At 33.0% G+C, this 13,327-nt stretch overlaps 2 protein-coding genes across 3 annotated transcripts; both read left to right on the top strand.

The window, feature by feature from the left end:
• Positions 1-600: 600 nt before the first annotated feature.
• Positions 601-2,588, top strand: LOC130987859 (U11/U12 small nuclear ribonucleoprotein 31 kDa protein-like). The gene is made up of 2 exons (XM_057911564.1): positions 601-747; positions 1,683-2,588. The coding sequence occupies exon 2, from the start codon at positions 1,695-1,697 to the stop codon at positions 2,460-2,462; it is 768 nt and encodes a 255-aa protein (XP_057767547.1). The 5' UTR covers positions 601-747; positions 1,683-1,694; the 3' UTR covers positions 2,463-2,588.
• Positions 2,589-4,801: 2,213 nt separating this feature from the next.
• LOC130987852 (phosphopantothenate--cysteine ligase 2-like) lies at positions 4,802-9,222 on the top strand. Of its 2 annotated transcripts, none has more exons than XM_057911555.1 (10): positions 4,802-5,351; positions 6,776-6,939; positions 7,370-7,487; positions 7,577-7,621; positions 7,725-7,810; positions 7,887-7,939; positions 8,021-8,080; positions 8,263-8,364; positions 8,599-8,718; positions 8,824-9,222. In XM_057911555.1, the coding sequence occupies exons 2-10, from the start codon at positions 6,795-6,797 to the stop codon at positions 9,058-9,060; spliced, it is 966 nt and encodes a 321-aa protein (XP_057767538.1). In that variant the 5' UTR covers positions 4,802-5,351; positions 6,776-6,794; the 3' UTR covers positions 9,061-9,222. The 2 variants fall into 2 exon arrangements, with proteins under 2 accessions (XP_057767538.1, XP_057767539.1); XM_057911556.1 differs by having other exon boundaries at positions 4,810-5,351; positions 6,780-6,939.
• The last annotated feature ends 4,105 nt before the right edge of the window (positions 9,223-13,327 follow it).

Below are 13,327 nucleotides of genomic sequence, written 5' to 3'. Positions count from 1 at the left end.
TCAAAGGGTAAAATTGGTACTTCACATAATTAAGGCATAGAATGGTTTGTTTTATAACTTAGGGCATTTTTACTATCAAATTTAAGGATGTGGGCATTTTGCCTATTAACACAAGAAAAAATATATTCCCTCCGTCCAACGAATCTTGACACATATCCCTTTTTGGGCCGTCCCATGAATCTTGACATTTTTCTAAATATAGTTGTAACAATTAACTAAACAATAAGGGTTCTTAATTACCTTTCTCTCTCGTACCTTATCACTTTATTATCTTTTCTCTCCTATTTTATCACTTTCTATTTCCTATTTTTTCACTTTATTACATTCTCTTTCCTATTTTATCACTTTTTTACTTTTTTACCTACACACTTAACACTCAATTTTAAATTTAATTTGAAATTAATTTCAAAATTGGAACCATAACTTTTTAATATAGTACTACAAATAGATTAAATCATACTAATAATCACGTTTTTGTCCCTCAAAAAAAAAAATCCACGTTTTTGAATGAATAATTACAGGCCTTCATTGGGTTTACTAAAACTAAATCAATAGCCCAATACATATAAGCCCACATTAAATAAAATTAATTAAATTCATAAAATAAAAATAAAATTATAAAATACTAAAGAATCCCTAGACTTTCGATCAGAACCGCCGCGCCGCTCATCGAGATTTCTCCTCTTAAGTCTTCAGAGCCGCCACTCTTCTTTTTCTCCTCGAAGCTTCTTCTTCTTCATCATTACGGTATTTCTCTTCCCTTTTCTGTTATTCTAATAAAAAAATTTGGGACTTAGAATTCAATATTTCAGAAATTGAAAAAGGTGTTTGCGTTTGGAACAATAGAAACGCAAATATGCTATTCTACTGTTCAAAATTTGATAATAAACGCAAAATGGGATGGATTGCAGTAACATTGGAGATGGTCTAATGCAATTCTAGAAGCCGTAGTTTGATAATTTGAGATTCGTAGTGCCACTTAGCCCTAGTTTGATTTTTTTTTTACTGTTTTTCTATTGCATTTTTTTTAATTCTACTGTTTTTCTTTTGTATTATTTTATATATTTTGGTTTTTTTTTCCTTTCGGTATTTTCTTTATTTTTCGATTATTTTTTTATTTATTGTTTTTCTTTTGCCTTTTTTATATATTTTTGTGAAAAATTAATGTTTAAATATCACTTTAAACCCCAAACTAACTATCAATTATATTCTGAACTATTGAAAATATTTTTTTAAACCTTCAACTATCAATTTTGTATCAATTGTACCCTTTATCTATTTTTCATCCTTTGAATTTTTAATGAGTAATGCATATAATCACGTCGTTTTATATAATATAGGTTAAAAAAGAATGATTCTAATTTCTAAATACATTGTAATATCCGATGAGCCACGTCAAATTTTTAGAACTAAAAAATGAACGAATGTCACAATTGATATAAAATTGATAGTTCAAGGTTTAAAAAATTATTTTCGATAGTTCAGGATATAATTGATAGTGCGAAAATAATTTGGGGTTTAAAGTGATATTTACCCAAAATTAATACTTTTAAAATATTATATTTCTTCATAACAAGTGCGACTTAAAAATATAGCAAAAAAACAAGTGCGACTTTAGCTTGAAATTCATAGCTCAATAAGTAATGGGCAAAATAATCATTTCCTCCAAAAAAAAAAATAAGGTAAAAGAAAAGATGCCTCGGAAGAGAAACCAGAGCGACGACGAAGAGGACGATACCTTCTTCTACCGCTACTCCTCCGCCGCCGCCGAGGCGACGCCGTCCACCGGCGCATCCAAATCCTCGCGCGGCGGCGGAAGCGGAGGGCTGGCGCCGTCGAAATCGACGGTGTACGTCAGCAACATCGACTACAACCTGACCAACTCCGACCTCCACACGATCTTCTCCACCTTCGGCAAGCTCGCCAAGGTCACGGTGCTCAAGGACCGCGCCACGCGCCAGAGCAAGGGCGTGGCGTTCGTTCTCTTCGTCCGCCGTGAGGACGCCGCCAGGGCGGCCAAGGAGATGGACGGGAAGATCCTCAACGGCCGAACCCTACGCGCCTCGATCGCCGCCGACAACGGGCGCGCGACGGAGTTCATTAAGAAGAAGGTGTACAAGGACAAGAGCAGGTGCTACGAGTGCGGCGAGGAGGGGCATTTGTCGTACGAGTGCCCGCGGAATTTTTTGGGGCCGAGGGAGCGGCCGCCGCCGCCGAAGAAGGGGCGGCGAGGCGGTAGCGGTGGAGGGGAGAGTAGGGGGAGGGATTTTGAAGGGGGGGAGGAGGAGGAACGGGAAGATGAAGGTGAGCTGGAGATGGAGAATTGGGCGTCGGTGGTGGATGGAGGAGGGGCGGCGGAGGAGAGGCTGCTGAAGGTGGAGGATGGGAAGGGAGGAGTGAGAAAGGAGAGGAGAGAGAAGAAGAAGGGTTATTTTAGCGATGAGAGTGATGATGAGGATTGAGATTTCGGAAGGATAATGGATTTTATCTGCCAATTTTTGTAAAATCTGTTTTTAGTTTCATCCATACACACTTTATTCATCATGTTTGTTTTCAAATTTTCGAATTCACAAACTTATTCAACTTCATTAACGACCTCAACATTCACACAAGAAAAAGAGAGAGTCACTGAACAGAGAAACTGTAAAAACAAATGGAGCCAAATTTATGTAAGAAAAACACATATTTGCTTCACAAAAGAACAAACAAACACATAGTTTCATTGATTGATCATGCCTGTTTTTAAAGCATACAAATTAAGAAATGGAAAAGAAATGAGCCTTCGCATTTTTTTCTCTCTGAATTCTTGAAAATATTTTATTGATAGGAACCTAAGCTACAAAGGAATCTATATCATAATATCTCACTAGCTAACAACTGTTTTCAGACACACATAAAAATAATTAGTACTAAACTACCACTAGATTCAGCCAAAAGTAAGACAGCTAATACAAGAATCAAACCACAAATAAAAAAAACTCACAACTTTTGAATATAAAACTAGTCTAAACAAGGGATTCCTTATCTTCTCCTCTTTCTTCCTTGTCTGTTTTATCTTCTGATCATCAACAATCCGAAACAAAGCAGCTTTACAAAGGCCAAAATTTCGAAAAGATTCACTCATATATATATATATATATATATATATATGACATGCATTTGCTGTTTTTTTATAACTCAAGTAAAACAGAAGCAAAGATAGGCTATATATGGCCATGAAATGAAACCTTTTTTCCAAATTAACTTCAAAGATATCATGTGACCGTCAAGTCAACAGATGATCGATCGAGCGTTCCACACCGTCTCCCCCAACTTTTTGGAGCAGCTAATCAGCACTTGCCAGCGCCGCAGAGGCGGGCCACATCAGCAAGAAATTTGAAAAAAAGTTTAAGAAAATAATTTTGATAAAGTAATGTGGCCTAATGTGATGTGCTTAGCCTAAAACGGTGAACTAATGCTTCTTTAAAGAAAGGCATAGTGAGTTAGGCTTCTTTTAGTTGGACTTGGTTAGTTAGTTATCACTCTCTTTGGCTTTACTTCCTTAAAAATGCATAATCTGAAGAGCAAACATGCATAAACACATACAGAAAAATGCATATATATTGGCACAAAAAATACAAAGAGTTAAAACAACAAATAAACATCAAATTGCAATAAAAAAAAATATGATACAGAAATTCAATTCTCAACAGAAAAAATAAACTATTTAAACATACATGCATAACCTGAACCACTAACATGCATATATGTATTATAAAATTGCACATAATTTAACAATAAAATAAAAATTGTTAAAGTTTCAAATAAATCAAAATATCAAATATTTCTCATAAAAACAAAGATTTAACGTACAAATAAATAATATAGAATATTTAACACTAATATGCATGTCATTAACACAAGCATTATTCACTGATACATGAAAAACACAACGAATTAAAATCAATAAAATTAAACACAAAACATAACAAATTCAAATCAACACATGACGCAAAACAATTTCACATTTATTCTACATAATATGGAAGCGAAAAATGAAAAAATCATCAAACTAAACAAAATAAAAACACAATGATTTCAAAAACATACCAAAAAAAGACTAACTGATCGCCAACCGAAAACACAGTAACATGACCACGAACCACGAATAATCACAGAAGATAAGAACCAGATAAATAATAAACAATACTCGATTCCTCAATCGTCATGAACGAGAAAACGAACTAAAACTAACAACAAATCTCACAGAGAAAGAGAATCGCAGTGAAGAGAGAAAGACAATTGCGAAGACGACGAGGTAAAACGAAGTAGCATGCGTAATATAATCTAAGAATTAAAAGACAAAAATATCCTTCCGAATTTAAGAAAAACGAAAGACTTAGGGTTAAAATTGGATCAGATCTGGAGCGTTAAAAAAATGAGATCAACGACTGATATTAGGTCCTACGTCACTATCTAAGGCACCAGTACTACATGATCTTATTTCTATATATATATATAGGGAGAAGATCCATGGAGAATGCTAAATATTTTGAGAATAGAGAATGCGTTCGAATAAGTCTATAGTTTCGATGAATAAATCAGTGCATCGTATGAATAAGATTTTTGGTCTGGATTCGAATCCTAATAGGGGCGAGATTTTCACTATTTTTACCGTATTTACTGAATACATCTGTTCATTAGTTATGTTGATCTGTTCGTAAAATTTATAGATTTATTCGTTATTCTTCATTCTCTTGAAAAATATAATTCTCCATAGATCCCTCCCCTATATATAATCGGGCTCACATAAATTTAATTCATTGGGCTTATATAAGCGGCAGCCGGCAGGGTAGGGAAACTATGCTTCTAACAGATGGCTAATTTAATTTTATTTGCCAATTAAGTTAATATTTTTCCAAAAAGTTGCTAGTATGCTACACAATTTCCGTGATGGCCTCCATTTTCTCTCCCACCCTAAAACAAGTGGTTGAGCTGCTTATTTACTCCTCTTTTGAATTTTTCAAGTCAATCTGCAGCTGCCCATCTCCTTCTTTTCAGCTCTAATTTCCAATAATTAGATTACCTACTGTATTCTAATTAATTCGCTACAATAAACAGGCAAACTACTCCACCTTCAAATCCAAATTTTACACCCTACCTACTGAATCGGTGAGAATTTAATTAATTAGTTATGGCGTTGCTGCAAAACGCCGCGGTGCCGTTGAATCAAAAATAAAATTATAAAATACTAAAGAATCCCTAGACTTTCGATCAGAACCGCCGCGCCGCTCATCGAGATTTCTCCTCTAAGTCTTCAGAGCCGCCACTCTTCTTTTTCTCCTCGAAGCTTCTTCTTCTTCATCATTACGGTATTTCTCTTCCCTTTTCTGTTATTCTAATAAAAAAATTTGGGACTTAGAATTCAATATTTCAGAAATTGAAAAAGGTGTTTGCGTTTGGAACAATAGAAACGCAAATATGCTATTCTACTGTTCAAAATTTGATAATAAACGCAAAATGGGATGGATTGCAGTAACATTGGAGATGGTCTAATGCAATTCTAGAAGCCGTAGTTTGATTTGAGATTCGTAGTGCCACTTAGCCCTAGTTTGATTTTTTTTTTTACTGCTTTTCTATTGCATTTTTTTTAATTCTACTGTTTTTCTTTTGTATTATTTTATATATTTTGGTTTTTTTTTCCTTTCGGTATTTTCTTTATTTTTCGATTATTTTTTAATTTATTGTTTTTCTTTTGCCTTTTTTATATATTTTTGTGAAAAATTAATGGGTAAATATCACTTTAAACCCCAAACTAACTATCAATTATATTCTGAACTATTGAAAATATTTTTTTAAACCTTCAAGTATCAATTTTATATCAATTGTATCCTTTACATATTTTTCATCCTTTGAATTTTTAATGAGTAATGCATATAATCACGTCGTTTTATATAATATAGGTTAAAAAAGAATGATTCTAATTTCTAAATACATTGTAATATCCGATGAGCCACGTCAAATTTTTAGAACTAAAAAATGAACGAATGTCACAATTGATATAAAATTGATAGTTCAAGGTTTAAAAAATTATTTTCGATAATTCAGGATATAATTGATAGTGCGAAAATAGTTTGGGGTTTAAAGTGATATTTACCCAAAATTAATACTTTTAAAATATTATATTTCTTCATAACAATAATTACTTGAGGAAAATAACTAAAAGTACAAGTTCTCGTGAGTACAAATAACAATCATCGTGGACAAATGTTTCAAAATTATTACATTTGTTTATGATACTTGTTACTTTTATTTATTAGAACTTGAATTTTTAATTATTTAGTGAAGTAATTATTATAGTAAGAAAAAATAATTATTTGTATGAATAAAAGTAGTGCTTATTTTTACTCATTAGAACTTATATTTTAAGTTATTTAGTCAAAGTAAAAATTGTCCTGAAAAAAAGTAACCATTGATACAATGAAAGGTAATGTTTTTTCACAATAATATTTTTTTTGTACGTAAGAAATTTTACTTTTAATTATTTGCTCAAGTAAATATTTTTGTAAGTAAAAGTAATTATTGATATGGAGAAAAGTAATGTTATTTTCACTCGTTAGCACTTTTATTCTTAACTATATGCCTAGTAATTATTGTCGTAATAAAAAGTAATTATTTGTTAAAATTCCGTTCTGTAAAGCTAATTACTCGTGCGAGCTATCTGACATTTCATTCTACATTTTGCACATTTATGAATCTAAAGGATTTTTGTTGATTGTTTTTGTTTTTTGTTTAGCTAGCAAGAAGCTTTTCCAATGAATGCTTCAAACGGTTTGGGGGATTTTGAAGAAACATCTAATGTTGGTATCAAGTCTTTCTTCGACTCATCCCCTCCTCTAAAGGATGCTGCAGAAATAAAAAAAAAAACTGAAGAATTCATGCAAAAGAATTCATTTTCAGGCAAGTTAGTTATTTTATCACGAAAAAAGAGTAATTGTGCTTAAATACACCAATTTTCACCCAATTCTAATTTTTCACACGAACTAAAAATTCTCACTAGAATTTTCAATTATTCTGATTTTTCACACGGTTGTCAATTGCTCCCAAATCAATGCTGAAGTGTATGCCTGAAATTCTATGTAACTTAAACAACCAATGTACTAAATAACATAGTTGGATGTCTACAACACTTCAGCTAGCCACGATGGCATCAATTCGCGTGTAATTTACAACCGTGTAATAAAGCAAATGATTAAATTTGTATATTTTGATGTAAAATTTTAAGTTTATGTGTATAATGAAGTGAAAATTCGTGTATTTAACCGCAATTATCCCAAAAACAAATTACATCTACAAGGTTTCACACTCTGTGCTTGAATTTTATTATCAGAAAAAACTAGGAGGATAGTGTTGGTGACCTCCGGAGGAACAACTGTTCCTTTGGAGCAACGATGTGTTCGTTATATTGATAATTTCAGCTCAGGCCATCGAGGAGCGACTTCTGCAGAGTAAGTTACGTTGTTGTTTGTCTCTATTGGAAGATTTTATGTTTTGTTATTATTTTTGACACAAGCCAGTTTGGACAATGAAACCACAGATATTTCTTGAGAGCTGGATATGCAGTAGTGTTTCTTTATCGCGAGTGAGTAATGATTCCTTCTTTAAGCATATGATCATCGCCTTTTGTGATGAAACCATGTTACTTACTGGCATTGACAACATTGTTGGAATGAATGTGTGTGCAGAGGCACCTACCAGCCATTTTGTAGATCTCTTCCCAATAATCCATTGCTCGAATGTTTAGAAGTTACTAAAGAATCGAATATTACAGGTTGGCTTCATCACCACAAGCCCTTATTGTAGAAATTATCTTTGATTAACTGTGTGATTGTTGTTTTACATTTTAGTGCGCCCACCATATGACCAAACAGTCAAGAAAGCTATCAGTAACAGCCATGTGGTATGATCGTCATTGTTTTTCGTAAAGTTTTTGCGCTTGTCTTTCGACTTGATCAATCAACATTGAGACTCTGTTTTGCAGGCAATAAGTTGTGGCACCTTATTGAAACTTTCATTCACTACGATTTTTGAGTATCTTCAGGTTAGTGTCGCATGAGTTATGTTATCGAGAGAATAACGATTAATCTAATTGGGGAATGACAGTTCCAAGTGGATTTTACAAAATATTTATTAGTTACAACCAGTTTCTCTCTTCTTCCATTGATCTTGAAGATTGATTTCCTTCATCTACTTATGATTAATTCTTTCTTGTATGCTCCGTAGAATTTGCAGTTGATTGCATCATCAATGAGTAGTCTCGGTTCACGCGCACTGTTCTATCTTGCTGCAGCAGTGTCTGATTTTTATGTTCCTTGGGAAAGCATGGTAATGTATTATTCTACTCAAAACGCCATGTCAAGATTTAATATCGATACATCATCTTAACATAAACTGTAGACACAAATTAATATGTTGTGGGAATAACATGATGGGTGTCTGAGTTTTCATTTTCTCTGTGTATGAGTGTATGTGAGAGAGTGTTTGCAGTATCCTTGAGCTTCACCATGTTTTGTTCATAACCAATCTCTGTCATATACAATATGGTTCAACTCATTGCAGGCAGTGCATAAGATTCAATCCAGCTCCGGTCCTCTGGACATGAGACTTGCCCAGGTTCCGAAGATGCTGTTGGTGCTGAGGAGAGACTGGGCTCCCAAGGCCTTTTGCATATCATTCAAGGTAAGATCCTATATTCACTAATTTCTCCTATTTAGTATCTTGTGTTTTATACTTATTATGAAATACAGTAACACAATTCAATGCAATGCTTCTCCTCTTTCACAGCTAGAGACTGATAAGGAGATTCTTCTGAAGAAGGCCGGTGCGGCCCTTGAGAAATACAACATGAACATGGTGATCGCTAACGAGCTCCTAACGCGTAAAGAGGAGGTCATTGTCGTCACCAAGGCTGGAAATATTGTGGTCCAACGAGACAGAACTCGGGCTGATGCTGACGTGGAGGAGCCGCTGATCAACCTCATTGTGGATGAGCATTCTGCTGCTTGTAAAAGCTTAGAGTGAGATAGAAACAGCTGACTACAGCAAATGATAAACACTTTTTCCTCCGATTTTTTCTTTGCAGCATTAGCTCAATGAGTCTCACTTGTGAAGGGCAATTGACTGAATAATATTTTGCTGACTTCTGTTATACAAGAAAAGAATATATTTTATTTTTCCACATTATTTTGGCTTCTCTGCATAGGTAGTTACCAGTTATATGTATGAGAGCTATTTCTGTTGTCGTGCAATAACATTCGAATATGATGTCAGGAGATAAACTAGTTAAGTCTCTTGGGTTAGATATAAGGTTGAGTTCAAATCTATACTCTTGAGCTAGTTTTTGAGAGTAGTTAGGGGTTTGGCTTTTATCAATGTATATACGAGTAAAAGAATACATCAGTATGTAAAAAAATATTATAAAAAACACACAAATATTAATAGTTATATACATAATATAGATTACTTATATATACAACATATATACATCAACATGTAAAAAAATATTATAAAAAACACACAAATATTAATAGTTATATACATAATATAGATTACTTATACATACAACATATATAATTTGAAAGAAGCTTAAATGAGAACCTTTATTTTTTATGAGAAACGTGAGAATATTGTAGTATATGTATGAAGTCCCTATATTCTATTGAATTCGAATTTCATGAGGGATGAAAATTACAATTATTTGTAATAATAACTGCAGCTTTTCTATCTACTTTTTTTCTTCTTCAAAAATTCACTATAACCAATTAAGATTATTATTATTATTATTATTATTATTATTATTTGGGACGCTATTTTATCTTATTTTCTTTCCTTGTAGTCAAATATTATACACAAATACTACTGTAAAACTGGTTTTACAATAAAACCGATTTCTACCTGATCTGTATCCAATGACCCTGATCCTATATGGATCCTGTGAAATCTGATTTTACAAAAAAACTGGGTTTACCAGAGACCATCTCAACAATGTAATATAAATTGCAAGATAAATTTAGATAGAAAAGAGATCATACTCGTGCCTAAGGGCTTATATATTCATGCCCTCAATCATATATAATACTTACTACTTTCTCAAGTACATTTCAAATAAGTCGTCAACAACTATAACTTTAACCAATATGTACGCAGCCACATATCAAAGAAGCAGCAAAAAAAAATTAAATCAAGAGTTGGATTGTAAATTGATACTCACCTGAGCAAATACTACAAGATTTATCTCATTTACAGCACATCTACCTAATGCTGCTTCGATCATGCCGGTTCGCCCGGGCAACGGGCGGACCAGACGCTGAAAATACTCCCCGAACGCAACCAATCCGTTGGCTGCTTGTCGCGTAGGCTGCCGCAGATGATCGGCCTCAATTTACGACCTCAACATTCACACAAGAAAAAGAGAGAGTCACTGAACAGAGAAACTGTAAAAACAAATGGAGCCAAATTTATGTAAGAAAAACACATATTTGCTTCACAAAAGAACAAACAAACACATAGTTTCATTGATCGATCATGCCTGTTTTTAAAGCATACAAATTAAGAAATGGAAAAGAAATGAGCCTTCGCATTTTTTTCTCTCTGAATTCTTGAAAATATTTTATTGATAGGAACCTAAGCTACAAAGGAATCTATATCATAATATCTCACTAGCTCACTTCAACAACTGTTTTCAGACACACATAAAAATAATTAGTACTAAACTACCACTAGATTCAGCCAAAAGTAAGACATAGCTAATACAAGAATCAAACCACAAATAAAAAAAAACTCACAACTTTTGAATATAAAACTAGTATAAACAAGAGATTCCTTCTCTTCTCCTTTTTCCTCCTTGTCTGTTTTACACTACAAAAAAAGGGTTTTAGTGGCGACAATTTTTGTCACTATGTGTGAAAATCGTCACTAAAGCATCCTAGTGGCAACTTTTGTGGTCGTCGGTAAGTCGTGGTTATATCAACCGTCGCTAAAAGCTACAGTGACGACGACAAAATATTGTCACTGCAAATCTATTTATTGTCACGGATGATGTTGCCACTGAATATGATTAAATTGTGACGATTTTACTTTTGTCACTATATTTTGAAATTTGTAGCCACGTTTGAAGTTTGTCACAATAGTTTCTGTTTGCAGTGACATGATATTGTTGTCGCTGTAATTATGTAATTTAGTGACATGATACAAACGTCACTAAATTGTCCAGCCAATAGTCATAATGTATTTGTCGTCACTATAATTTTCTCATTTAGTGACATGTTTTTTATCGTCACTATATAAATCAGCATATAGTCGCATGCTTTTATCGTCATTAAAATCATATCATTTAGTCACATGTTATAATCGTCACTATACATATATAATTATAGAGACGAAAAAGCATAAGCGTCACTAAATTTTTCGTCATATAGTTACAATTGATTTTTGTCACTGAAATTTTATTTAATAGTCACCTATAATCATTGTCACCAAAAAATTGAAATTGTTGTCACAAAAATTATGATTTGTTGAGACATATCTATTGCATCACTAAAATTAGCTCGTTTGGTCACTATAGTTGTTAATTTTAGTGACATATATTATTATCACTATAATTGTTGTCACAAAATCTTAATCATTTAGTAACAAAAAAATATTGAAAAGTGGTCACAATAATAGTGTAATAACAATAAATGATTTGTCACTAATGCTCTTGTCGTCGTCACTATATTAGAAGCTTATTTAAAAAACAGTGTGATCACGTTTATGTATAAGAACAACAGAATCGAATTGCAATATTGATGCGGAAGCTTATTCAAGTAAATACGTGATCATGTTAATTTATCAGTATTGCTGGAACTTTTAAGCATGATCACGCTTATCTCTAAAAAGTCAATAAGAAATTGTAAAATTGAGGAAAAAGCATATATATATATATATATATATATATATATATATATATATATATATATATATGAAATAGCATAAAATCAGGTGTTTCTATGAATAACAGATAAATTTAATCAACTAATATTTCTCTACTTAGAATGTGGGACTTGACTTTGATTTAGGCCTTGGATGATAGCAGGGAGTTGAGCTCTCAAAAGTTCTTCTACTTGAGATTGTATATTCACTTGTTGATTGTTAATTTGAGCTTCTAAAGACTCAAATCGGGAGGCCAACTCTTCATTCTTTTTCTTCAGCTCTTCATTCTCCTTTTGCAAATCAAGATTAATCCACTCTCCTCTTTTGGATGGTGGCTTCAATCCATCTCCACATCCACGAAGTCGGCTCGATTTTTCCTCCCCAAGAACCTTGACGAAAGCTTCATCTTCTGACATTGGACCCTTCTCATCTTCAATGTTTTCAGTTTGCAACTTCATAAGGTTGTCCTGATGAATTAAATTTATATTAGTATGTATAATTTGCCTTACATAAATATATACACACAATAATTAACTATTCACTCACATAAACTTCCTTTGAGGCTTCATCGATCCATCCCTTTTTCGCATTACTATAACGGCTCAATCTCCATGCAGTTGTGCGACTAGGCTCCTCTCCAGTTTCATTATCACGCTAATATATAAGTTAGTTAATATGGCAAGCATTTCAAAGCATTTTAAATATAAAAGCATGTAAATTAATGTACCTCTTCGTAGCAAAATTGTGCAATGGATTTTGTTCCACATGCATGATTCATCTGCAACTTTTTCCTATTCTCTTTATTTCTATCGCTCATTTTCTACAAAGGAACAATACTAAGCATAAGAAGACAATTTATGAAAAGGCGTGATTACGTTCATTTATGAACTATCATTTCAACAATCAATCACTCTCTGTATACATACTGAAATTTTGAAGAAAATTTACAGAACGACGTGATCACATTTTTATGATAATTAGTAGTATTTTGAAGGCCATATACAGAAAGACGTGATCATGCTTATATGATAATTAGTTTTTCTACAGGACTATCAAGAATTAATCACGGTTACATACAGAATGACTTGATCATATATAGAATGACTTGATCACGCTTATATCATAATTAGTTTCTCTACAGAAAATTTCAACACCAACTTAAAGACGCCTTTTTATCGGAAAAAAACAACCAGACTATGAAACAAACTAGAAAATTGCAACACAAGCGTGAACATGCCTTTTTCTATTAGATCGATACTTGAAGAATTTTCTTAAAATAAAAACCACAGAATCCTAAACATAGACTTCTCATGCACCAATGAGACCACAAATTATGAGTACAAACTATTGAACCAATATTTGTTATTCTAGTTCATAC

This window comes from Salvia miltiorrhiza, chromosome 6 (assembly GCF_028751815.1).
Source record: "Salvia miltiorrhiza cultivar Shanhuang (shh) chromosome 6, IMPLAD_Smil_shh, whole genome shotgun sequence".
Lineage (NCBI taxonomy): Eukaryota > Viridiplantae > Streptophyta > Magnoliopsida > Lamiales > Lamiaceae > Salvia > Salvia miltiorrhiza.
Note: the sequence above shows the minus strand (reverse complement) of the source record. Positions and strands in the feature narration are given on the sequence as shown.